Source organism: Misgurnus anguillicaudatus, chromosome 21 (genome assembly GCF_027580225.2).
Source record: "Misgurnus anguillicaudatus chromosome 21, ASM2758022v2, whole genome shotgun sequence".
NCBI lineage: Eukaryota > Metazoa > Chordata > Actinopteri > Cypriniformes > Cobitidae > Misgurnus > Misgurnus anguillicaudatus.
This window is the reverse complement of record NC_073357.2, coordinates 60112488-60137228: the sequence shown is the minus strand read 5'-3', so window position 1 is coordinate 60137228 and position 24741 is coordinate 60112488. Positions and strand designations below refer to the sequence as shown.

Below are 24741 nucleotides of genomic sequence, written 5' to 3'. Positions count from 1 at the left end.
TATATCTCGTCGTGTTTACACTAAAGACAAAGTTCAGTGTTTGGTGTTAGTGTAGAAACTCAAGGGCACTAACGGGGCAGGATCTGATGGGCGCGGCATGAGTTTAACCGTTTAACTTCCGCGGACTTCCTTAACAACGACCCGCGCACTGGGGGAGTCGAAACTGAAAACTTAAGTCCTACTCGAATGACTTTCATTTTTATCCTTAACAATGAATCACAAATTAAAAGAGTAAACACCCATGTTTTGTTAGAAACTGCAGTTTATCGATAGATGTGTAATTGGTGGTAACCATTACATCAGTTAAAACACATGGGTAGGGTAAACATCCTTTGAAACACATGGGTAAACTATTTTGCATTTCAAATATTTGGTGGCGACTAATTAAGCGTATTTATTTATTAGGCTACGTGCGCTACAAATTGCACTGCTATTGAACTACAGGAACACTTTTGGATTATATCCACACTAAATTCATTGTTTTACCTATAACCTCGACTATAATAATAATATATTTTCTTTATTATTATTTTGCCTAAATGAACTGAAAATGTAGTTAATAATAGTTAATAATAATGTAGTTAGTAATAGTAGTTAAATATAGTCAGGCTAGGTTATAAATCTAACAAAGAAAATCCTGTCTGGATGCACATCGCTGAATTGGCCCTGTTTTCCACAAATCTTAAATTCTTCACATTTCTAATGCATTAGTGACTTTTTTAAAATGTATGCAGGATAACATACATACTAGATACATCTGCCTGCTTTGACATATAACCAAATGAACATTAAGCTTTAGTGAAAAGGCCTGCACAATATATCGATATATCACGTGCACATGGCAATGCAATAACTGAATAATGTTCATACTTCCAATGGTTGTATAGTCAAAGTTTAAGTAAACAGACTAGCAAATGAAAAGTGCTTGTGCGTGCTTTGGTGTGTGGAAGATGATCAACGATCAGAAAGAATGTGAAATGTATGTTTGTTATATAATTTTCCGTTTTTAAACATATGTGAATGTTCACATTTGTTTACAAACTTATAATCGTTAAACAAATCTTTATTGCATCATTTAACAACTAATTTCCCCTGCAATGTCATGCAGCTGTAAAGTAATTTACAGGGCACCTGACTAAAAGTTATGATAACGCTAATGATCAAAGGCGATAAACTTTTGGCTTATGTAATGTGCTGCCTCTGACATCATGAGGCACATTCAGAAAGAGATATAACATGTTGTAGCTTCAACCTTTAAAGAGTGATTTGATGTTTGAAAGGCTGGCCTATTATGAGATCTTATGCATACAGAATAATACTTTTGATCAGTGTTTCATAAAAAGTCTGACAGTCGTTCCATTAGTGCAAGTGCTTTTCAATACCAAGACACGAATCAAACAATTACTGCACACTATAGACTTTGAATAAAATGACTGCTGTTCAAAGAAACGATCCACATTTCAGTACAATTCAGAAGAGTTTGGGCAACTCGCTTTTACTTGCATACAAAAGACTACTGAGATACACTTTGAGAATAATAATTTGTTATAAAGAAAAGACGGCTGAATTTATTCAAGACAAACATTCTGTTGCAGTTTACAGCGGTTTATTTAAGCCAAAGAGCAGATGACAAGATTCAGACTGATACCAGAAAAACACACATTTGAGTAAAAGAGCGTGCAGGACATACAGTATTCATTGTGTAAACTTTTATCTCTCCTACAGTATTCTTTTGAGAAACTGAATAATTGTATCGTGCAAAACTAGATTTGTCATAAATATTTGCAAAATCTGTACGTTTAGCTCGTTACTCAAGCAGTACTCTCAAATGATACACCTGCTGTACTCTTTAAAGGTACACTGTGTAGATTTTTAGCGGCATCTAGTGGTAAGATTGTGAATTGCAACCGACGGCTCATGCTGCGTTTACACCAGCTGCAGTAGAGGCGGCAAGCGTGGGTGATTTACAAGTTAAGTCAATGCAAAGACGCGATTACACGCGGATTATTATCCTGTGGAGCGGTGCGCGGAAGGCGCGGCGCTTTCCGAGCAAATTGAGCATTGCCGCGGGAAACGTGTAAGTTGAAAAATCTGAACTTCGGCGGATTTCTGCGCAGCGTTAACCAATCAGGACCTTGCTGTAGTAGTGACGTGATTACAGGAAGCAAGCGGAGTGGCGGAGCCCCTCCCATGACGCGAATTTCCGCGTGAAGTTCTCGAATGGCTAGAATTTCACATGCAGCTTTCACGCGCGAATGAAGCGAGAAAACTCAAATGTTCAAGCGTCCAACTACATGCGAATAACGCGTTTTTGCTGCCCATACCGCGGCTGGTGTAAACGCAACATCAGTCTACAGCTCACCCCTCCCTTTCGAAACGCAAAGAGAAGCTACGGTAGCTACTCTCTATAGGGCAGTTTGTCCGTTAAGGGGGCGCTAATTCAAAATAAGTGTTCAGAGTGTCTCGTGTGTGGTTCCTTTTTACAAAATATGTGTTCTGCGCTTTGAGAGATCCCGTGTGCATCACGTGTTTTGTCAAAATAAGTGCCTGTTGCACACGCGTCAAAACCGTTTATGATAAAAGAGACGCTCACGTTCACAAAATACACCCCCTTAAATTTGATTACGCATGAGATTATGCGAGTATCTGGCAAACGCGAGCGTCTCTTTTATGATTAACCCTTTAGTCACCGGCCCGCCACCATGTAAGGAGACCTGCGATGTATGGAGATAAAAATAGCTAATTTTAAGGCAATGAAACAATACAATTCATTATGTACGGTCTTATTATGTAGATTATATTGCATTTCTGTCAAGAGATCCATTAAAAATGACACAGTGCACCTTTAACATATATTATTATTATTTAGCCTTTATAAAGTACAAACATTGTGACTGATGTATACAGCAAATGTGCCAGTGTGGGTTTTGTCCTAGGACATTTTTGTTGAGAGTGAAGAAAAGTGTCATTGCGTGTAAATAATACTGGGGATCCGGAAGAGACATAATATAATTTATTCAAATGTGGGTTTATTAAAATCTGCTCGTACATGTAAATGTGAATTCAGATGTCAATGTAAAGACAGGATTGTCTTGGTCTTTAAAGAAGTCACACTTAATCACATTACCACTGTTAGACATATTCAACACCGTTTAACACATTATAAGCACTTTATAGCCGTGATTTTTTGTCTCTGTTGGCTTACAGGTCGAAACTAGGGGCTAGATGGAAAATGGACGAACGACCGGCTCAATATTCCATGAAGCCTCCATATCTCTTCTCTACTTCTAATGAATCTTCATCCTCGTCTTCCTCAGGGGAGCGTTTAAAGAAACCTCCATAGCGTTTGGTCTCCTGCCACCACTCGGGTCGACCCACCCGCCTCATGAAACCCCCGTAACGTTTCTGAAGTGGCCTAACCTCGCTCCCCAGTTCATAAAGACTTCCCCTTTTCATAAAGCCCCCGTAACGTTTTGCCATACCCCTAACGGCATCCGCTCCTCCATCTGAATCGTCTCCCAGAGGCACCTCCCTCTCGTCACTGGCCTCGATTTGATTGGTCAGGCCCTGGTCATCTTCTGGCTCCAACCCATAGAGCTCAGCAGTCCTCTTCATGAACCCTCCATAACGCTTCATGAACCCTCCGTAGCGCTTCATAAAACCACCGTAACGCTTCATGAAGCCTCCGTACTTCTTGTCTACTTGGTGGGTGTCCAGGTCTTGTGTTTCTGCCGATGCTCGATTGCTCTCAGGTGTGCTATCAGCATTCTGCATGAAGCGTTTGCACAAACTCCAGCTGCCTGCGTTCAGATGCCCCTCGCACTCCAACACGCACTCCTGTAAATAAATGCACACGTTTTTTATAATGTCTCTCCTAAAAACGAAGAATGAAAGAATGCTCCGGCTCTTTAGCTTGAACATCAAAGAGGGTATATGAAACACTCACTTTCTCCCTCACGACTCATTTGTCAATCTAAAACTGTGCAGGTTGTAAATATGCAAGTGTGCTTTGGGTGATAGGGGAATGAGGAGGCGTATTGAGGTTCTGCTAAGCTTGTGGGCAACCATGGAAACGTTAATACAGAGTGACATGATGAATTTAAACACAATCACACGCTTTCACAAACAACTCTGTGTGAAATTCATAACTCTTTGTAGTTTTAATGACATTACCACAAATTCATCCGAAATGAAAATTTTGTCCGAATTTATGTACCCCCAAAATCTGTTTGTGCTTATTTTTCAAAGAAACAGAGGAGGTTTTTTGGGAACTGTTTTGTATGAAATATAGCTCGGGGATGATACTATAAAAAATCTCTTTTCATGTTTTACTTAATAATAACATCATACAAAGTTTGAAACAACAGCGAGAGTGAATATGATCAGTATGAAGAGTGAATAATTTTGTTCATTTTCAGATTAACATGGGCACAAGATACATTAGTCAATCTGTGCTCTTACACTTGGTTAAATGCTGAAAACATTATTTGTTATATGCGACACTGCCTGTGAAAACCCAGCTGAAGTCATTTCTACATGAGAAAATAATCTTGATATCTTTAATATGAAATGAATAAGGTCATATCAAAGATTGAAATCATAGTGAAATTAATGTTTGAAATCAAACTTTGATGCTCCAAATCTCATCATTAGATTATGAGACTTTAATCTGGATTTCACAGACAGGGTCACTGATATGAAAACCTTGTAACCGTAGCATTTCCTATTAATTGTTGCTATAAATGTAAAACAATCAATTTAAATATGACTTTTTGCATTGTATTTGTATGTTTGTATGTTTTAAAGGTGTTTAATTCAGATCATTTGATCACAAGTCAACTGAGAAGATGAATTTTTAATCGCTTGATACATTTGTTAAGCTTTTGGGAACGTTTAGATATTTTGTGATTCCTCCAAACACCTTTTCACGGTTTTATCTTAACATTTAACATAATTGGGATTATTAGCACTCACACTTTTGGTGCAGCTCGTCATAATTTAGGTTCCTCTGATCAATACATTAGACAGATGACACTTCATTCTTGTAATTTACATGCAGGACTGATCAATAGACGTAGCCTACTTGATTTAATTTAAGGTGGATACAGATACGCAATCAATATATGGCTGTGATTTATCTTTTTTATAAATCTAATTTCAATAGTGTAAGAATCTTGGACAAGATCAAACTTTTATTGACAATATTATACTTTTTATTCGTTACAGTATCTACTAATAGACAATACATTTATAGAAAGGTTTTTTTGTGTCGTAATAAGACACGCACCTTAAAACAATGAATTATTTTTTTATTAGAAATAGAGTAAGTTTTAACCAATTTTTAATAAATCAGTTCACTCTCAGCATTTATTCATATCAGAACTATCTGTACGATATTTTTTCTGTTATATTTTCAGCCAGAATACTTTTGGATAAAAGTGTAAAATAGTGTCCTATAGGCTGATCGCAAGATATTAAGCTACACATAATAATTGAAGTCCTTTAACTCTATCATTAACTTGTCAATAGCCCATACTAACAGTATACAATACAAAATTATAACTTACTATGGAGTTGATGTATTTTGCTGGAAGTTGCGTCGAGCAAAGCGCGCAGTCCGCGCCACAGTCCGCGCGCGCCGTCAGTGTCAAACACGCGCTCAGCAGCAGCAGCGTCCACCGGGAGCTCACGCGCACCGTCAGGAGCTTGAAAATAAAAACACTTTTAAAACGTTTTAGTGTTTCTTTAGGTAACGTATTCAAGCTTGTGCAGTATGCATTACACAACAACGAGCAGCAGCATTTAAAAATGGCAAAAACAGGTGTGCTATTTTATAAATCCTTCATTAAAAAACTTAAGGTTGTTCTCGAAGAGTCGTTTTTACTGACCTTCATCACTGTGCCAGTTCTCACTCCAGTCTGCGTAAAGCCTCGTGAAAGCTGATGGCACAAGTCTGAGTAACTACTGTACAGTGGGTTTTGAGTGACTGAGAGAGAGAGAGAGAGAGAGAGAGAGAGAGAGAGAGAGAGAGAGAGAGAGACTATTGATTCAAAAGCTGCCTGATTATTTAACACACTTGTTAAAAGTGGCATGGGGGATAAACCAAGTGCTTATAAAATGAATGTAGCCCACATGAGAAGCCAGAATAAACAGATAATATCTCTCCCAGTTAGGATTCATTGCATGTGTGAACTGGCAACCATTAAATTACCAGGCAGCACATTTGCATTAGGAGCCAACTGTATTCACATTCATCACAATAAGAATTATATATCATTGTTTGTATAAGCTTTCACAAGAAAGTGATTTTAGTTCAAATTTGGCTTCATGTGGCAAAGAATTGGTGATCATGTTAGTAAACTGCAGGAATAGGGAACCAAGTAAAGTGTCCATTCATTCAGACAGCGACAGTTACAATCTGTCATTTGAATTATTAGAGTAAAATAGTGTTCAGTTTAGTGTCTAAAAGCTCTGGGCTACAGTCAAAACCGTGACTTATCAGAATCATGCACCTGCGATACTGCAATAAGCATTTGTGATTCCCAACCAGTACTTCTCCCCAGGGTACTTAAAATGGTTCCAGGGGAGAAATATTTCAAATGAATCACAAATCTTATTTCCCTTTAAAAAGCTTTTTAACATTTTAATACCCAGTGCACTGAGCTAAACTCAACTTTAAAGGGAATTAGAACAATGTGTTGTGTATTACAATTTTTTTGGGATTTGCACTATACACTCAAAACATCTTGTCGGTTTAAGTAAATAAAATTATCACACATATTTCCACACAAATTAATTGATTTATCTGAACATAATCATCTGAACAAACTGCTCTACAGGGGGGTTTTGTCACTATGGTATTTTGTCTTAGACGACAACATGTTTGTCCTGTGGCAGCTACCGTAGCTTCTCTATGCGTTTCGGTGAACTGAGCAGTTGGTTGCAGTTCACAATCTCTCTGCTAGATGCCGCTATATTCTACACACTGCACCTTTAAGTTCACTCAACTTATTTTGTAGACTTGACTTGACTTGTTTTTGTTGGACAATTTTTAAAAAATGTCTTAATTTTTTTACCATAAACTAAAATTGTATTGTAATGTTGTAATAACAGGTGCTGACACGAAGCACCATTGTGTTTACTGCATGAGTAATTGCACATGATTTACTCATTGAGTAAAGCTGCAAACATGCCAAAATGGTGTAAACATGCTCGTCCTGAACCTAAGTGAAACACACACACTTCGCCATTATGGTAACCCCCCCAAAAATTATACATAACTGAAAACTTCAGAATTTCAACATTACAGAATAACAAACAACAACATGTTCCCATAACTTTCATCTTGCTTAAAAACACACAATTTTAACATTTACTGTCTTCATTTGTCATGAGAGCAAAGCATGCTGGGAACTCAATCTTCTTCATAGTTTCACAACGAAAATGATTAATGTTGTCTTAACACAAATGGATTAAGTAAACTTCCAACTCATCTTAATTAAATAAACTGAATAAGCAGTTAAGCTTTAACTAAGCTGAGTATTTTCAAAAAGAAAAGATTAAGTTATGTCACTGTATTTATGTCAGTATTATGCATCACAATTGCTTTGAAAAAAAAAACGTATACTGCTTAAGCAAAACGAACAACCTTTTTAAAAAAATGTAAGTGTAGAAAAATATGCACATGCACACATACAGTAGGCTACAGTTTTCAGTTTACTAATCTCACTAACCCAAACTTCTTTTTTAACATCAATATATTAAATCTAACTGCACATTATACCCGTGACAGAGAAACAGCCTCGGGTGCCTCATTCAAGTGCTTTTGTGTTTTAGTGTTTGTTTTAACTTGCATGCATAACGCATCCATTACACGCGACACATATCTCTCCTGAAATATCACTCACTAGACTCTTTAAGCTTGAAGAATTCATGTGTGGCGTATATATGTGTAAAATTATGAGTGTTTGTTGGTTGCCCTTAAAATTAGTGGTATAGAAATAGTTGAATACCAATAAAAGTATTGACATGAATTATAGCCTGTCAGGACACATGCTGTCAATGCACGACTTGTGACGCCAAACATCTAAATGCCTTCACTCCACAGATGGTGACCAGCAGCGGGAATTCCCTCTGATCCAAGGGGAAAATCACTACGATGCCACATGACCTGTTGAGAAGATTGAATATTACTCTACCACGATGCACTTCATTGCACACAGCTAATGATGTAAGAAGCGATGACCTCTGGTACGGTGGAGTCACTCGAGTCTGTGCTGTGAAATAAGGTGTCGCTGTATCTTAAATCACACGCCAAATGGATCGGGTACCCATAGTGCACTGCCTTAAATCATGAAGTCGTGAGTTGCTCTGTCTTTCTCTCTCACATACACATACAGAGTAAACCCAGTATTAGGCAAACACATTTAATGTAAGCCATTCATAGATGTTTGGTGGTGTATAAGGGCAGCGTTTTGTATTTTCTATGGCAGCTATTGACCGCTCTGCACCACAAAAAAATACTATTGATTTAGATGATAAAACCTGTCTATACGTTCTCCTCACCTACTCACTTAAAAAGGCCAGATGAGCTGCTATATCGCACGCACTCTCACACACTTCATATCTCAAGAGGTTTGCTTTTATAAAGCGTTTGCTGTATCTATAAAAAGTAGCAACTGTACATTTTATTCAAACAAACTTTTATGTAAATATCCTGAGACACATAATCATTAAATTGGCTTGAACAGATGTTTGGAAACTGGGAAAGATTATGTTGGTTTCAAACAGATGTCTGTGAAACATATATTAGTGCTAAAGAATCACGGTTATTGCTTATACTTTAGTGATTTGAGAATTGAGCAGCATTAATGTCATGCAGTCTGCAGGGGTTGTGATGGATCATAACATCTCATGAGGGTTAGGGGCGGAGTTAGATTTTAGATTTGCTTAATAAGGTTATTTAATATACAGGTTTCTCAATGTTTTTGTCCATATTTAAGCCATGGTCGCTTGGAGTTGGGGTTCGAGTTGGGGTTTGGGTTAGGATGTCATTTTTATATAACAAAAAGTTGTTCTAACCCTAAACCCAAGCGAAAATGGTAAAAAATAGCAAAAAAATTGAGAAACCAATAAATAAAACGACAAAAAAAGATGCACCGTTTAAGTGAATGGGAAGGACTGGCGTATCATATGCATGACAAAGTGGAATTTGGCATATGTATTGCACGATTTTCACACTTCGTGCTATTTATACGCATCTTCAGGAGACTGGGCTCGAGAAATCACATACACTCTCTAGAAAATGCTGGGTTATATTCAACTCAGTGTTGGTGGGTCAAAAAGGGACAAACTTAACCCGTTGGGTTGTAATTTAACCTATGCTGGGTTGTTTCAACCAAAATGCTGAGTTGTTGTTTTAAACCATTGTTGGGTCAAATATAAACATTTTCTGGTTTAATTTAACCCAATGGCTAAGTTTGTCCTTTATTGACCTAACGCTGGGTTGAAAATTATTTTTTAGAGTCTAGCAACCACCCAGAAGACCCTAGCAACCATGCACAATACTCAAGCATCATTATTCATTTCGCTGGATTGTAATTTAACCCATGTTGGATTGTTTCAACCCAAATTGCTAAGTTATTTTAACCCATTATTGGGTCAAATAGAAACACTTTCTGGGTTAATTTCAATCCAGCTGCTGGGCCAATGCTATCTCTAATTTGTAATAATTCATAGGACCACATTTATAAGTTTTCGTATGATTTTCGTGTTTCGTTGTTTTTTCATAGAAATCATACGTTTTTGCACGATTAACTTCATATCAATTCATACAAATTAGTCAACCGCTGCGTCCGAAACCACCCATACTTCCATACGATATAGTAGGCGAAAAGCACTTCTTTGACTACTCTTCGTCTACTATGTAGTATGGAAGTAGGCGGTTTTGGGCGCAGCGAATTTGTAAAATATGTTCGAATTCTCGTGAGATCAGGCTGGCTGGGCTCATCCCTTTTTGACCCCCAACGCTGGGTTAAAAATTATTTTTTAGAGTCCAGCAACCATTATTTTTGAAAATAACCCAGCACTGGGTCAAAAAGGAACGAGCCCAGCTCGCTGTATTGTAAATTAACCTATGCTAGGTTATTTTAACCCATTGTTGGGTGAAATAGAAACACTTTCTTAATTTCAACCCAGCTGCTGGGCCAACGCTATCTTACGAGAATTCGTACATATTTTATGAGTTGGCTAATTCGTAATAATTCATACGATCACAATGTTGTTTATTTTATGAAAATCTTACGTTTTTGCATGATTAACTTCATATCAACTCATACGAATTAGACAACTTGTGAAATATGTACGAATTCTCGTGAGATCAGGCTGGCTGGGCTCGTCCCTTTTTGACCAAAAGGATTGAAAATCATTTTTTTAGTTAAACAATCACCCAGAACACCCTAGGAAACGTACAATTCTTAAGCATCATTATGCATTTGGTATCCTTTTAAAAATGCTGGGTTATTTTCAACCCAGCACTGGTTCAAAAAGGGATGAACCCAGCGCGCAAGGTTGTAATTTAACTCTTGCTGGGTTGTTTCAACCCAAAATTCTAGGTTTTTTTAACCCATAGTTGGGTCAAATAGAAACACTTTCTGGGTTAATTTCAACCCAGCTGCTGGGCTGAATTATTACTGGGTTGAAAATCATTATTTTGAGTGCCAGAAGACACTAGCATCATGCACAATACTCAAGCATCATTATGCATTTGGCAGACATTATCCAAAGCAACTTACAATGTATTAAAATGTGTGCTTCCCAGGTTTAAACATATGACTATTTGCACTGCTAATGCAAAGCTGTACTACTGAGCTATACAAGAGCACATTACAGTGACCTGCATGGACAGCAGCATTTCAAAAGTTTTGCTCCACACTGTAAAAAAACATTTAATATATATTTTTATGTTACTTTAACTTAACAAATTAACAATTTCAACTGTTTTTTTATAGGTCAACTTATCACAGGTCAAAACTTTAAAGGTGCAGTGTGAACTTTTTAAAATGATCTCTTGACATAAATGCAAGATATTATACAAAACTATAGGATCAGGGGTGTAAGATCTTTCATAATGAACCGTTGTGTTTTTATTACCTTAGAATGAGATGTTTTATCTACATACACCCCTTACATGGAAGTCACCATTTTGTGCCGCCATGTTTCTACTGAAGCCCTTAAAAGACAATTTTTTTTACTAAGTTGTCTCCAACGATGACATGTTTGTCTGGTGGCAGCTGACGTAGCTTTTCTATGTGTTTCAAAAGCGAGGGGTGAGCAGTGGACTGAGCCGTTGGTGCAATGCGTAACCTAACCACTAGATGCCGCAAAAATGTACACACTGCACCTTTAAATAGTAGGTCAAATTGAGTTGCAAAACCAAGTTGTTTTAACTTCATGCTGCGTTTTTTACAGTGATGGTCATTTTGAACATAATAAAATGCTTTTTCTTTGGTAACTGTGACATTATTTAGATGCTTCAATTGTTTATTAAATGTCTCTGATTATCTAAAGATTATTTTGATGGTAATGTTGCTGTGTCTTCTGCATGTGGAAACAGACAGTATGAACAATTCTGTTATTAGTGCTTATTGTGTATAATGATTATTTTGTTCATAAAGTTCTGAAATATTCAACAAACCTCTAAATATTCAACTTTAGGTGGTGTCTCAGTCTTCATTTATTTTTATTATATGATAAACAGTGACATTTCACAAAAGAAAGTCATATTGGTGTGAAATGACATGATATTCAATGAGAGTTTTGGTTTATATCTGGGTACTGATGTGGTGTCTGTTCTCCAGAGAATAAGAGATAGAAATGTAAAATGTTTAGCTGATGGCACATTGATGAGATCAGACAAGGTGAGATGAGACTACGCTCTGTCTTTCCTTTAAAGGAAATCAGTTTGCAGATAAGTGGATAGTACAGCGACTTCTGACTGACAGAAAAAATCCTACAGAAGTAATGGGAGTGTTATTGAGTGGCATGCAGCAGAATCTAATGTGCTTTTGAAATGTTTTGGTGATTGTAGGATGTCTCTGAGGGTGAGACAGACAGAAATGACTATTCTGCTTGATAGAGCTGGAAGTGGACGAATCGACTTAAAAGTCTTGATTAAAAACCCTCTTTATTCATGCGTTTCCCATTAAACCTATAACAGTTCAGACCGGTTCTGCAAGATCATGGTTGTACTAGACCATCTAGACAAAATATCCATCTACAACCAGATGCTGGTTATAGTTATATTTTCCAATAGGTAATCAGGTTGCCCCTCCCCATCATTTCTCAATTATTCTCTCTTAGCCTGTGACTGTGTTATTGTTATTTGTTGTTTGTTGTGTGTCATATGAAGTGGTGCTGCATTATTCATAGCTCTGCATTCATGATCACCAGACAGATGAACAATAATTACGCTCACGCACATGCACCGGCGTACATATGGTTTCTATAAAACAGCTTAAACATTTCTCTTTAAATTCATCAAATGATTTGCATTATCCTATTCACTTGACCACAAATCACATCTGAGAGTCACATAATGTAACATCCCATATGGCAAAAAAAAATTTTCTTTGCCCAGAAATATGTTTTAAAAATTCATTTTGTAGAAAATAATGGTCAATTGAATATATTTTTGAATTTGGAAATATATTTATTTAGTTTTAACTTTCATATACAGTATATTTCAAAATGTATGCAAATACATTTCTAATTTTACATCTCATATGGAAAAAATGTATTCTTTACTAAAAATATATTTTAAATATATGCTAAATACAAGTACATTTTATAAAGTATATTTTTGAAGATGAAAATATATTTTAAATTTTAACCTGTTTAAAACTGTAATGTTTACAGGTTCGTAACATAAAGTTTTTCTAATGTGACGTGAATATATTTCTTGCATTGAAATATATGGAGGGCTAAAATATATTTTTTTATGATTTTAAATGTATGTATTTTTAAATAAATAAATATAATATTTATACAAATATTTTTAAATGTATTTTAAAATAAAAAATGGCCAAAAAAAGATATCGGTGAGAAATATATATGTTTTAGTAAACATATTTTTAAAATATATTTCAGAAAATATTTTTTTGCCCTTTTTGTATATTTTAAAATATATTTACAAATATTTTTAAATATATATATTTTTGATAACACTTTACAATAAGGTTCATTAGTTAACATTAGTTAATGTATTAACTAACATCAACAAACCAATACATTTGTTAAAGTATTTATTAATCTTTGTTAATAGAAATAAAGCTTTTAATTGTTTGTTCATGTTAGTTCGCAGTGCATTAACTAACGTTAACAAGATTTTAATTAAATATTAGTAATTGTTGAAATTAACATTAACAAAGATTAATAAATGAGTCATGGGCTCGAACCCACACTGTAAAAAAACTTTGCTGCCTTAAAATTTTTTGTTAAATCAACAAAGATTTACAAGTCATGTTAACAGAGATGAGTTGTCACAACTTATAAAATATAGTTGAGAAAAGTCAACTTAATTTTATAAGTTATAACAACTCACCTGTAGTTATAACAACTCATCTCTAGTCAAGATAAATAATAGTAAGTTGAAATGACTTATAAATCCGAGTTGATTCAACAAAAAAATTTAAGGCAGCAAATTATTTTTACAATGCAGGAAACACAAATATTGGTAAAAAAAATTGTGGTCGACCGATGTTTTTTATGGCCAGTGCCGATATTAAGAAAGCTGTATGGCCAAATGAAGCTGATATAACCTAAATAAACATTTGTTATGCATAACATTTATAAATATGCCCTTTTAAAGTACTTAAAATATATTTAATAAGAAGAGTTACACCGCACTCACGATCAATAAGGTGCCAGACAATAAAGTAGTCAATGAAAATAAAGACGTCTGCACACTTAAATCCTTAGCAACAAAAGTACTTAAAATATATTTACAAGACATAATTAATGTGGATCTGACATCTAACGGTACTGTTTGAATAAGAGTGTTAAACCAGTGTGTTGTTGTGCGTGACACAACAACATAACATAACGTCATGTTAAAAAGTGAATAATGATTGGTCATTTTACTGTCTGTCAGACTTTGGCTTTAAAGGAACAGTATGTAGGATTGTGGCCAAAACTGGTACAGCAATCACAAAACTGGTGGCCAATACACAACATGACAACATAAACATCAGTTGAGGGCTGCAACTCCACTTTTTAAATGACAATATTCTGGCCGGACCACTGTTATCAGTGATATAAGTATTTAAAATGAAAATGATTTCTTAATGTCTATATCAGTGCCATTTTATGATTAATTGATATAAATTTTTTTACATACTGTTCCTTTAAGTGACACTGAGTGTTTTTTTATTACAAACAACAATTTTAAGTAAAAAAGAAATTTACTGGTCGATTGAAAAGATTTATTGGCCGATGCCGATAATAAAAAATTCAAATATCAGCCGATATATCGGGCTCTGCATATATTAGCCGTCTAGTAAAAATGTTACCAAAAACAGAATCAACACCGAAGTCAGCAGCTCCTGATCATCTTCTGGGTCTTATTTCATGAAGATTTATAGAGAACACTCTCAACCGATACAAGCATACAAATGTAAAACTAATAACATATAAGAATGGGAAATGGATCATTAACTCTTTACTTTATGTTCCAACATGATAAATCATCTCTGAGCAGAAATTGATTGGTGCTATGACCTGAAATTGATCAGACACCCTGTGGGCCATTTCTGTATCTCCTGTGGTTCCTTATGATGATGGGTTCATAGTAATTGCAGCTTTATTCACTTATTACGCACTTATTACAGATACTGATTCACTTTTACTGCACACTTTGCTCTTTTATGTCTTACTTATAATGTCGTGTAGATTCATTTACCCCTTTCCTCCTACTGACTGCTCTTTAAAACTTCTCATCTGAATTTAATACAGATAGTGTTAAAGGCTAAACGCAAAATGATGTCAGTAAACTGCAGTCTGATGCGGAGGGTTTGGCCCTTTGGCAATAAGCACATCGTAATTTGTTTTGAATAAAAGTGCTTTGTGGCTTACTAAGTAGTAATGCCTTAGGCAGGTTTTAACTTAAAAAGTTTGTTGTTTAAAATGTACTCAAACTTCCAGAGAAATCCACCGACACAACAAAAACTGAGATATCCATCATTTACCCCCAACAAAAAAAAAAACTTTTTAACAATAAACTATAAATCTTCATCCAAACTCTGATTGACGTCACACATGAAGTAAAAGTTGACTCAAAATTGGAAACTTCTGTTGGAAATGTCATTCAAAATTTGCGTGACTTTCTTCTGTGGACGGTACAAACAGCACCATAAGAATCATAAAAATGGTTTATATGATTCCAAGTGAAATGCTTTGTGTATATTATTCACTAAAGTAAACTGCGGCAACCAATGAACTGAACTCAATAACTTAATCTGCTCATATTATAAATAAATCATTCAGATCAGTTCTGTGAACCGGTTCAACTAAATTCATTGAAAAGATCAGGCTGCAACAAATCATATACTCACAAATCAAATAAATACTCAAATGAATGTGCCGCAGACGGCTTTTAAACAGCTTTTAAGAGTTATTATGCTCAATTAAAGACATTTCTGTAAATTAACAGTGACTCAATAAATAATTCATGTTTATGGTGAGCTTTATTGTGAATGTCCAATGATATAGAGTTTAATGTTGGTAGCCAGCGATATAATTAAAGATTGATTTCTCTGCAGGAAGCTTAAAATGATTTGGAGCAGAATCATGCAGGCGGTGTGCATATGAAGAAAACCACTGAAAGACATTCATAGAGCAAAATGTTCATTTTAAATCACTTTAGAAATAGCCTGAACATCATTGATTGGTAATTTATTTTAATTTAAGTCATTTAATTAGACTTGTAGATTATTGATGGGTGTAATGACAAACATTTTTGAAGCAGTGGCTTAGCAGTGCATGCTGAACCTGAAATGTAGGGTCATTGTAACCCATTGTTGAGTCAAATATAAAAAAAATCTGGGTTAATTTAACTCAACTTTTGGGCTTGTCCCTTTTTACTGAACTTTGTGTTGAAAATTGAAATAACCATTTTAAAGAGTGAATGCCTATGTTCACACAGCAGCAGAATATGACTGTCATTCTGTTTAAAATGCTAAAACAGATTACACACTTTAAGGTTATACAGGAGTTTTAAAGTTTATGCATTTTCAACTGATTATATGATACTCTCAAATTTTAACAACCACTTTTTGGTAAATCTGTGAACATCAGTGTGCAACTACATGATCACAACCAGAACAGGAGCTGACAGATATCCAACAAATAAATAAGCAGAATAAATATAATCTTTCATTGCAAAACTATACTATGGCCTGCAGAGAAACAATGGGGACAACATTAGCTTTTTAAAATTAAAAATTGCACAATATTTGCCACCAGGGTAAAAAATTATCTGGAAATAAGTTTATTAAATTAAGTTGATATTTTTCTTGTTTTACATCTAAACTCACTTAATAAATGACCTTCCCATACGGCAAAAAAACATATATTTTCAAAAATAATTTTAAATATTGAAACTTGAATTGAATGTAGGCTACTAAAAAAAAATATTTTGAAATATATTTACAAAAATTTATTTTTCACCAATATATTTTTTGTCAATTTTTTTTGTATATTTTGAAATATATTTTAAATATAAATATATCTAAAAGCTTTTTTATTAAAGTCACATTTGAAGAAAAACTTGTATGTTATAAACCTGTAAACCAAACTTTAAACATAGTTTTTAAAATATTTAAATTAAATATATTTTCATCTGCAAAAATATACGTTTTTTATACATAATTTATACATTTCATATCTTTACTTTATATATTTTATACAAACATTTATATTTTTGTCAAGAAAAAATATATTTTTGCCGTATGAGTTGTATTTGTTGCTCCTGAAATACATGTTAAAATATATTTTAATATATTAAGGTTAAAACTAAATATATTTTCAAATAAAACATATTTAATTAAGCTTTACTTTCTACAAAATGTATTTAGCATATATTTAAAACATATTTTTGTATTTTTGTTTCTGTATGGGTTTCTTTTTCATAAAACAAGCCTTAATATGTTAATATGTTGCTAGGTCAGGTATAAGCTAAATATATTCTGATTCAAAAATCCTTAAATAAAATTGTAGTGGAAAACAAGACAACATACTAAGGGACAAATTTACTAGGCAAATTAGCATAAAAATTAAAAAAGTGCAAACTGGACTGAAACTTTCTCCAGGTGATTAGTTTATCACAGACAAAAAACTAATATATGCGCCCTCTAGTGTACAAACAACACAATGCAAGTCATATCAGATAATGCTCTAGTTAAATTAGGCCATATATTTTATGCGTCAGAGCACATCATACGTTTATCGTTTGCAAATTAAAAATTGCCTTTACTTTATTAGTCACACATATAAATAAAAGATAAAGAAATGTGCTCGATGCCGCAGTCAATCCCACAATCCACCGCGAGAGAGCGACGCTCTGCTTTCATAGAAATGAACTGGAAACTCTCACTCATTCTGTTTAAAAGATAAAAACGTTGTGAACTTAAGACATTTCCGCAAATGTCATTTTTTTAAACTGACCTTTGTGCAAAGTATCCTGATCACGATGTTTTCACATTGCTGCGTTTTTTTATGTGAAGGTGAGTTCATAAAGTGTGTAGAGAGCTATGCAAACTCTACACAAAAAAGTTGTTTTTTAACGCAAACACCAAATCTAACCCTAAACCGAAGCGAAAATGGTTTGAAAACAGGAAAAAGCAGTTGAGTAACCAATCCGTGAGAATGCCACGGAAAAACACAGTCCGTAGCAGGGCCACGGAAAAATGCGGAGATCCGTGAGAATGCCACGGAAAAATGAGCAAAAAATTCTGTGTCTATCTCACGGAACTTTGTGAGATCACGCAGGTTGCCATGAACACACGCAACTTTCACACGCTTTTAAAAGGAAACCAAAATAAGAGAGTTTATTAAGTTATAGTCTAAAGAGTGCACTGTACACTGTGGATTCATGCTAAAATCAGGGCCGATGTAAAAACATTGTGTTCAGTACATCACATTACATCACATGGACAAACTTTAAACATTGTACACCCTGTTTTACACCTGTATTTACTGTCATCCACTTGTGATCAGATAGACTTAAACAGCTCATAAGATTAACATTGCTTGTCTTAAATTGACAACTTTAACATTGGTTGTCATGTTTTGTCGACATGTGAGCATCCCTGCTTGACACGATGGATTTTGTTAACATTATAAAATCTGTAAATGACATGACTTTGTATTTATGTTGTTGAATGAGACTTTAGCTTGTGGTCCATGTACAAAAATCAAACATACAGAAGTATTATAATGGCAAAGTTCATCTGGTGTTTAGTAGTACACATCCTCTGACCTACTGAGCTGTGGTGTTCACGTGGGCAACACAAGTCCCAGTTTGTGGCATTTAGCTGCTATTGTAAATTAAAGTGGCTATTCAATTGAAAATTCAAATAAGGCTGCTTTCAGTTTAAAGTGTGACTCACATTAACCAGCTGCATGTTTTCTGCTTGTGTTTGTGTTGCTTTATAATACTTGACATTTACTAAAACAAAGCAAGATAGGATTTGTCAACTACAGTATTCCTTTATTCATTCTGTTACAGAAAATCAATCACTTTACAAATATCACTTCTAAAAAGTTTTTAAAGAGCAAATATTTTCTGATTCATAATTTCATGAAATTAACTCAAAAAACTACACAGTGGAGCTTTAACGTTATGAAAAAGGTACAAACCCCAAAGAAACAATGAAGCAAGTTATCGTCTCCAACGTAAACCTCTTTTCTTGGACCATAACAAACACACAGATTGTAGGCAACAGTTCACTTCCTTAGCATGTTGATGTGGACACGACGGTCATTATCATAATCCCGCCCACTTCTGACTCATAGATTGTAATGTTTTCATATTTAAAGGATTAACTACTGACTAAACCATGATTCAAACACAAGTTTTGTGCGATGCAGAGTAGTACTAATACTAGTCCGGTCAACCACATCTCTCTAAACAGAGAAAATAAATTAAAAATGTATCTTTTCCATGAATAAAATGCCTAAATGTAATGTTTTAAAAATAATATTCAGAACAAGTTCTCATTTGACTACAAACGTAGGATAGTTTTAGCAGCTGATATGAGTCGAGTAAATGATCACGTTTCCCTGCCGCTCTCGTAAAAAATACAAAATCGAAAAAAAACTTGACTTTTGTGCGAATGAGTAAGAAGACAAATGGATGATTTTTCTCTCTTTTATCTCCTGTCACTTTCTCAGAAGCTTTTCTGTGATTAAAATGAGCCGTTTGTTCTACAATCTTTCTGAAAGCTGGCGGTTTAATTGCTACTTTAGTTGTCTAGACTCACAAAAGAAACAACTTCATCAGTCAGCCTTTATAAAACTGTTGAAAGCTTCTGCTGTCTGTAGTGTATTTGAAGCGTAAAAACTCAAGGCTTTATTTAAAATGGCCTTTAGGTGTGCGAGCGTGTTTCTGAAAGATTTGAATCTTTGGCAACATCTATAAACATCAAGGACGTCCTCAATTTGAAAAATGATTGTGAATTTTTTTAGCAAGTATATTTTTTTCTATAATGTTAGAGTTTGGGTTTGCATGTACAGTTTTATCTGTATAATAAAAAGGCTCATCATGGTATGTTTTTATTTAGATATTTTAAATGACTTTTGCATGTTTGTGCATTTAAAATGTGCATGCCCAAAATGATTTGCCAGCTTTAAATCAGTTTTGGAATCAATTAAAATAAATAAACATTGTAGTCACTCCAAAATATTTGCATGGTTACCTATCAACCATTTTGTGTTTAAATGATAGAAAAAAATGCCACATAACCAAATTCAAGTTTATATTGGCTAGAAGTGGGTTACTCCTGGCTGGACTAAAGTTAACCTATAGATGATTAAATGACGGCTATTGCTAAAGCTCACTTATGTGTATCAGAAAGATCTCTTGACAATATTTAATCTACATAACTATATCATCAGTGGTGTATAAAGACCAACATGCGTTTTCTTGAAGTAACTTTGTTTTTCAATTTCACTGAACTGTTTAGGACAAGTTGAGAGAATTCAAAAAATAAAGTGAAATTTTAAAACAGTTGGTATGGCCATTAGCCAACTTAATATTTCAAGCTGAGAGAACTGAAAGCTCTTAAGTTTGTTAATAAAATAGCGAGCACTGGATCATGAGCATGCTCAGTTTAAATGTATTTCGTACTTAAGGGTTGCACTACTCTGGGATTGTTTTATTGTATCTGGTTCTTATATGTACATTTTACTAAATGCAATAGATGAGAGGATTTTTTCATCTGAGTTCATTCATCATTTTGTTATTTTGGCATTTTAAACCCATAGACCAAAAGACTCAGTTCATTTAACTTTTTGACATGCAAAATCCATACACACAATCTTTCAAGCTTTCACTGAACTTAAAATTGTAAGTTCAGAATGTTTTGAGGAATACCCATAATTGTAATCTTTACATTTTATAAACAATATGAACCGTTAGGGCATTGAAATTATTTATTTTTTACAGGGTACGTTGTCTCAGGCGATGACGTGTTTGTCCTCTGGCAGCTTGTCAATGCGTTTCGAAATTGAGGGTGGTTGCAATTTGCAATCTCACCACTAGATTCCAATAAATAAACACATTAGACCTTTAAAGGGGACATATAATAAAAATCTGACTTTGTCCATGTTTAAGTGCTACAATTGTGTTCCCAGCTCTTGTATCAACCTAGAAAATGTGAAAAAGATCAACCCAGTAACTTAGTTTTGGTAAACCATTCTCTGCAAGCATGTGAAAAATAGCTTATTGAAATTTGGCACCCCTTGTGATGTCAGAAGGGGATAATACTGTCCTTAATCTGCACAATCCAACCATGGCACTGCCATTTAGTGCGGAGTAAAAAAGAAAATTGACAACACAATTGTGTTTCATTTTTAACAAACCAACATTATGGTGATCAGTGTTTGCATTTCATCAGCTCATTTGCATTTAAAAGGACATACCCAAAAACGGCACATTTTTGCTCACACCTATGGAAAGTGGCCATTTTAACATGCTATATTAAATTATCTATATTGTATTTTGATCTAAAGCTTCACATATGTACTGGGGACACAAAAGATTTAGTTTACATCTTAAAAAAGTCTCGTGAAATGTCTCCTTTAAATATCTTTCAGATTATTTGATCTTACTGTTAAGAAGTTTGTTCAAAGCTTTTTCCTTATCAAGCAACTTCATACATAAAATCGAGGCTGTGTGATTGACTTTATCTGGATATAAAGGCAGATGAGTTTGTGGTTTCATGCGGTGTAAATGATTATTTGGGACGGTGCATTACTGATGTACTCTGAAGTGATTTGAGATGGTTGTCCATTAAAATGGAGCAATTTTCTAAAAGTGCTTGCAGATTTTAGCTCGACTCATACTGTAGTTTTGTTCCTGGTCATTTTACATAACATTAACTTTAACAGGCTTTTTGTTTTCATCTCTGCAAACAGAATAGCAGCATCACAGTCGTTTAAACTTTTGTGATCTACGCTGAACACCTGCGCTCGCACGCACGCATACAAACAAATTCATTATCTGTGTGTGTGATTGACACATCAGAGATATTTACAATCAGTCGAGTGTTGATTACGTGTGATGTGTGTGAGACGGATGATGATGTGAAATGTCACAATTAATCAGTACTAAGATTATTATTGGTATAATAAAGAGTCTTCACACAGTTTATTCGGTTTCATTTGCTCTTGTCTCTTTCACGCATGATGGACAAACAGATTCACTGGGTATTGACTCAAACTCTCTCTTTCTGTCTCCATTACAGCTCCGTCCATTTCCTTTAAGCTTTTCGGTTCACGTCTGATCTTCTCAGTCAGTTTAATGATAGATCAGAAAGCTCTACGCTGTGATCTCCTCTGTATCTCACCGTATAGATTTGTCTCTATACGTTGAGGGCCGATGATGGATTGTGTGCTGAACAATTTTTCACGTAATGACTTTTTAGTGTTATTGCGCAGAAGGTGTTGAACAGCATGAGATGAACCTTCATCATTTCAGACCATTAAAGCTCAGTAGAGGTATTGAAAAAAAACCTGTTTCTTCCTCACTGCATTCGAATGATAGGGAAAGATGGATAGAGATTAGAGAACAGATGTGATAATTACAGGACTTCTACATAACGTATGTTGTGCTTTCTGGAAAAAATAGATGGATACATCAATGTACACATTAGCTTATCTCACATACTGTGATTTCACCGCGTGTCTTTAATTCAGTTTGTTTAGTTCAGTTTATTTGTATAGTGTAAAGGGCTAAGCGATATTGGCGGTTCTGTGTATGATAAAGACACCTATATCGTCTTCGTATTCGCCTTCAGAACTGCCTTAATTCTACGTGGCATTGATTCAACAAGGTGCTGAAAGCATTCATTAGAAATGTTGGCTCATATTGATAGGATAGTATCTTGCAGTTGATGGAGATTTGTGGGATGCACATCCAGGGCACGAAGCCACAGTGAACTCGTTGTCATGTTCAAGAAACCAATTTGAAATTATTCGAGCTTTGTAACATGCTGCATTATCCTGCTGGAAGTAGCCATCAGAGGATGAGTACATGGTGGTCATAAAGGGATGGACATGGTCAGAAACAATGCTCAGGTAGGCCGTGGCATTTAAATGATGCCCAATTGGCACTAAGGGGCCTTAAAGTGTGCCAAGAAAACATCCCCCACACCATTACAACACCACCGAGACTCATCAGACCAGGCAACATTTTTCCAGTCTTTAACTGTCCAATTCATGCAAATTGTAGCCTTTTTTCCTATTTGTAGTGGAGATGAGTGGTACCCGATGGGGTCTTCTGCTGTTGTTGCACATCTGCCTCAAGGTTGTGTGTGTTGTGGCTTCACAAATGCTTTGCTGCATACCTCGGTTGTAACGAGTGGTTATTTCAGTCAAAGTTGCTCTTCTATCAGTTTGAATCAATCGGTTCATTCTCTTCTGACCTCTAGCATCAACAAGACATTTTCGCTCACAGGACTGCCACATACTGGATGTTTTTCCCTTTTCACACCATTCTTTGTAAGCCCTAGAAAAGGTACATATATAACTGAATATTATACATGCTTCACATTCTTTCTGGGAAAGAAAAGCATCATTCTCTATGTTTTACTGGTCATAAAGTTTTTGCGGTAACACTTTACTTGAAGGGGTGTTCATAAGACTGACATGACAGCTTCATAATCATGACATGACTCATGCTATGAACATGAAGATTTTATGCACATTTATAAGTGTCATTTGTTCAATTATGTCATTTTTAATGCAAAGATGACATTGTTTGAAATGTCTTTGTTATGCCAACTTGACATAAACCAATACATCATAACTTGTCATAAATCTGGTATTAACATGACATAGCAGAATAATTATCAAACTTAAGAAACTACCTAGCTTTATGGGTTAACATTTAAACTATTATTTATGTCATTATTAACACTTAATGACATTTTAATGACAAGTTATATTTGTATCACTTTAGTTGAGGTCAAGAAGAATATTCATGACGCTGTTATAAAACTATATGTAATGTATTCAATTTACGTACCTTTAGTCACGTCAATTTCTGATTATTTTTCGTGATACTGTCACGAATTTCCGCTTTTTTGTGATTGTATCACAAATTTCCGTTTATGTATCATTGTCACGGATTGGTTACTAAAGTGTTTTGTCCTATTTTCTTACCATTGTCCTTACCCAAACCCAACTCTAACCCTAACGCCAGGCGACAACGGTTTAAAATGTAGAAAATATTTTACGTACTATAGGTACGTAATTTTGCGAGACTGGATAGTAGCATCATTGGGTAAAAAGTGGTCAGTTATTTTGTCTTAGTAATGACATGACATAAAGACATCCCAAACAATGACATAATTGAATGACGCTTAATGACAGTTATTATAAATGTGCATAAAATCTCCTTCACGTTTACGTGTAATGTCATGATTATGAAGATATCATGTCAGCCTCACGAACACCCCTTCAAGTAAAGTGTTACCGTTATTGCAAACCATTGACATATGCATATTGCAGTATGCACATTTGCAAATTTTGATCATTTCAATATATCTTGCAGTCCTATTATTTTTATATTTTGGCACACGGGCTGCAGGGTTATGGCAAAAATCCTAATTGTTGATTATTCACCTTGATATTGCCGATTAATACACTTTACACTGACTTTACACTCTTCATTATAAAACATTTTATAATGTTTTATAGCTATCTATAAAGCCGCTGCATGATGAATTCAAACATCCAAAACTGAATAATATAATGAAAATAACAAATAATTATGGGAGTTATGTTTTTAGTAAAAAAATCCTAAATTAATGGCTAAAGGACACGTGAACTTATCAATTTTAAAATCTCTGATTCGGTGCCCAAACAGACTGGCGAAACACACAGGAATGAGCAGAAATGGGCAGCCGTAATTGAGGCGTTTGCCGATTATTTAATTGTTTCACTCGTAATTGTAATCCTGATTAG

The 24741-nt window shown here is 34.8% G+C and overlaps 1 protein-coding gene across 1 annotated transcript; it reads right to left on the bottom strand.

The window, feature by feature from the left end:
• Positions 1-3009: 3009 nt before the first annotated feature.
• Positions 3010-6037, bottom strand: penkb (proenkephalin b). The gene is made up of 3 exons (XM_055217036.2): positions 5889-6037; positions 5568-5705; positions 3010-3837 (listed from the first exon to the last, which is right to left on the bottom strand). Exons 1-3 carry the CDS (start codon positions 5892-5894, stop codon positions 3250-3252), a joined length of 732 nt encoding a protein of 243 aa, XP_055073011.1. The 5' UTR covers positions 5895-6037; the 3' UTR covers positions 3010-3249.
• Between the last annotated feature and the right edge of the window lie 18704 nt (positions 6038-24741).

Coding starts and splice junctions, on each gene's coding strand:
- penkb (XM_055217036.2), bottom strand. Junction 3,838..5,567: donor CAAAATACATCAACTCCATA/GTAAGTTATAAT, acceptor ATTTATTTACAG/GAGTGCGTGTTGGAGTGCGA.